The 3,099-nt window shown below is 63.5% G+C and overlaps 1 protein-coding gene across 1 annotated transcript; it reads right to left on the bottom strand.

The window, feature by feature from the left end:
• Window positions 1-584: 584 nt before the first annotated feature.
• On the bottom strand, window positions 585-2,516 carry LOC309682254 (inhibin beta C chain-like; the record flags this gene model as incomplete). The annotated part of the gene is made up of 2 exons (XM_082496312.1): window positions 585-1,345; window positions 2,213-2,516. 2 exons carry the CDS (start codon window positions 2,514-2,516, stop codon window positions 585-587), a joined length of 1,065 nt encoding a protein of 354 aa, XP_082352438.1.
• Between the last annotated feature and the right edge of the window lie 583 nt (window positions 2,517-3,099).

The following is a 3,099-nucleotide window of genomic DNA, read 5'->3' as shown; positions in this document are numbered from 1 at the left end:
CCTTCATCCTCATCTTCCAGGCCTGTTATTTGTGCCTCATTCCACCTGTCCCAAACAATAGGCCAAAATTTGACACAGAAAGATTTGTAGCAGTAGGGGAGAAAAGTGGGACTGCCTCTTGTCCTCCAGTTTCCCCACTTGGAAGTAACAGACCCATTCCCACATCCCACTCTGCTCTCAACGAGGCCAAGCCCCAAACTGTCATCAGACACTCTGAATGCAAACAAAGCAGGGCCCCCTCACCCCACATGCAGAGGAAAACAAGACCATCAGAAATACAGGACCAGAGGGACGCTGCCAGCGAGAGCAGGGATGCCCAGAATCACCAGCCACCCACAGCTCAGACTCAAGCAGCCTGATGTGACCTTGGCTATATCCTATGTGTCTCCAGAGACCCCTGCCCTAGGGACTCTCTGGAGACATCCCCTGCTCCCTCTGATGAGGCCCTCTCCCTCCCACCCAACCTTTCTAAAGGGATCCATCGCACCACAGTGACTCCAGCTCAAAGGAGCTCTCCAGCCCCCCTGCCCCCACCAGAAAGACAGTCCTGGAGGAGGAGGGTACCCAGCACAGCTCCCTCAACCCTAGCTACAGCCACAGGCATCAACAATCATGTCAGGGATGTCAGTCTTGACAATGTTGCTATTGCGATCAAAGTAGAGGACAGAGAGTGGCCGGCGTCGCGTGGGCACACAGCAAGAGTGCCCCGATGCCTGGATGTTGTTAGCTTTGACAAGGTTGAATACAGCTGTGTGGAAAGATGAGGCCATCCCAGGGCTGCCTGCCACATGTAGAGGGCACTGGCCCATACAGTAGTTTATCTGGTAGCCCTCAGGCTTAATGATCCAGTCATTCCAACCAATGTCACGGAAATCCACATAGTAGTCTTTGCGGCAGCAGAGGTTGGAGTTCTGGCTGCAGCGGAGGCTGCGCTTGGCCACATGGTGTCCTGGCTCCCGCACCTTTGCCTTGGCCACCAAGAAGGGCTGATGGGACCGGCTGGCATTGACTGTTGCCATTATATCACCCCCATCCCCACGGCTTTCCAGTTCCAGCCGCAGGGTCCTACGCTCTCCCCCAAAGAAACTCTGCAGGGCAGGCATGAGGGTGAAGGCACGCCAACCACTGCCCTTAGCACTCAGTCGCCTCTCACTCAGCAATGTGCGATTACCTCCCACCAAATCACCTTCCCCACCAGCAAGGAAGATTCTCAGGGTGAGGCTGGCTACCAGGTCTCGGGGAACTCGAAGGTAGAGCCAAAGCTGAGCCTGCAGGATGTGAACGTCCTGGTCTTGTGTACGGCTGAACTGGAACTGCAGCCCCAAACCAGAGGGAGATGTGAGCTCTGAAGGGAGAAAGGGATAAGGTGAATGCTGCAGAATGCTAGGGAAGGTAAGGCTGCACCACCATCCTGCACATCAAGGACAATATGTTTCGTCTTCTTCTCAGTAAAACCCACAAACCTGTTTCCGCAGGGCTCTCAGACTGTCCCCCTCCCTTCCTTAGGGATGCTACCCAGAGGGGGCAGTGCTGGAATGTGGGACTGTCCCACCCTGCCTGGCAGAACAGGCACAGAAGGGGGCAGGAGGCACCTGGTCTCACCTGGCCCTTCTGGCCCCTTCCCTTTGCTGCACAGTACAAGGCTAGAAAGCGTTCCCCACCTCCACAACCCACCCACTCCCCCAAGCTAGTCCTCGCAGCTCCCAAGTCCAACTACTGGGAATCCCAGGCACCCTGGGTTGTCCCCATCCTTCAGGAAGGGGACAGGCATTGCGGTGCTTCAGGTGCGGGGTCCCAACCGGCCAACACCAGAGCAAAAGAAGGGCCATCTCTCCTTCTCCCAGGCTGAGCATTCCTGCATCAGCAGCACGAGGAGGTCACCAGTGAGCAGCAGGTGCATTAACTAATGATTTAATCACAGCCTGCATGGCTCCAGACACCCTCATCCGGCTGCAAGGAGGCAGATGGCTGGGACCCCCGTCCCAGCCGTGCTACAGCACCCCAAGGCTCAGGCTGCACATCCTCGCGGGTCCCCACCAGCTCAGGGCAAGGAGACCCTGTCCCCGAGGCTGGCCCTGCAGGGGCTTGCCCGGGATCTCCCGCGCTCTGGCGCCGGGCACAGCCCGGCTCACCCGAGCCGCGCCGGGGGTCCCAGCCCTCGGGGGCGACCATGGGGGTCGCGCCGGGCTGCCCGCGGGTGCCGCGCACCCACCTGGCTCCGCAAAGCTGATGATCTCGTAGCCCCGCTCGTCGTCGTTGTCGGGGCCCCGGCGGGCGCCGCCCGCCTGCAGCCGCCGCAGGGCGCGGGCCACGGCGGCGCGGGGCACGGCGTGGGCGAGCCTCGGGCGCTCCCGGAGCCGCAGCTTCTCCAGCAGCTGCCGCTTGGCCGCTTCCTCCAGCAGCCGCCGCTCCGCGCCCGCCGCGCACGACGGGCAGCGCGGCTCCGCCGCGCACAGCAACAGCAGCAGCAACACCGCCGCCAGCAGCAGCCACGGGCCCGCGCCTCGCGCCGCCATCCGCACCGACGGGACGGACCGGGCCCGCACCAGGAGTGGCGTGGCGCGGCCCGCCCGCTTTGGGCACCTGCGGCCGGGGGCGGGCCTGGCGCCCCCCCGCCATTGGCCGGCTCACCCGCCTGTCCCGTCCCGTCGAGCCGCTGCCGGGGCGGGGGATTACCGGGATTAGCGCTCCCCCCCCCCCAGCTAGCGGGGGCAGACGGCGCCCCGTTGTCCCGGGGGACGGGCTCCGCGAGTAGCGGAGTGCTGTCTCCCGCCTCGCTCCGTGCGAAGCCGTCGGGTCCCCGCGGTAGGGGGATCCCCCGACCAGGCGCGGTCCTCGAGGGGGGCCAAGCACCTGCCGCCGGCTCCGGCCTGGGGAGGCACCGCGGGGGCTGGACGGGGGGGGCACACGCGAGGCTGCGCACGGGGGTCTGCATATGGATGTGCACAAGTAGTGGCATATGCTGGTGTGTGCCCACGGGGCTCTCACACACATTTGCACACGAGCTCTGCCTGCCTGTAGCTCACCCTGGCATCTGCCCAGGGGTGAAAGAGGGATCCGGCCAGGCACCCCCGCGGGGGCAGCAGGGAGCTGAGCTCC

The sequence above is a fragment of the Vanellus vanellus genome (genome assembly GCF_965231255.1).
Source record: "Vanellus vanellus genome assembly, chromosome: 28".
Taxonomy (NCBI): domain Eukaryota; kingdom Metazoa; phylum Chordata; class Aves; order Charadriiformes; family Charadriidae; genus Vanellus; species Vanellus vanellus.
The sequence above is the reverse complement of the archived record's forward strand: the minus strand, read 5'-3'. Positions and strand labels throughout refer to the sequence as shown.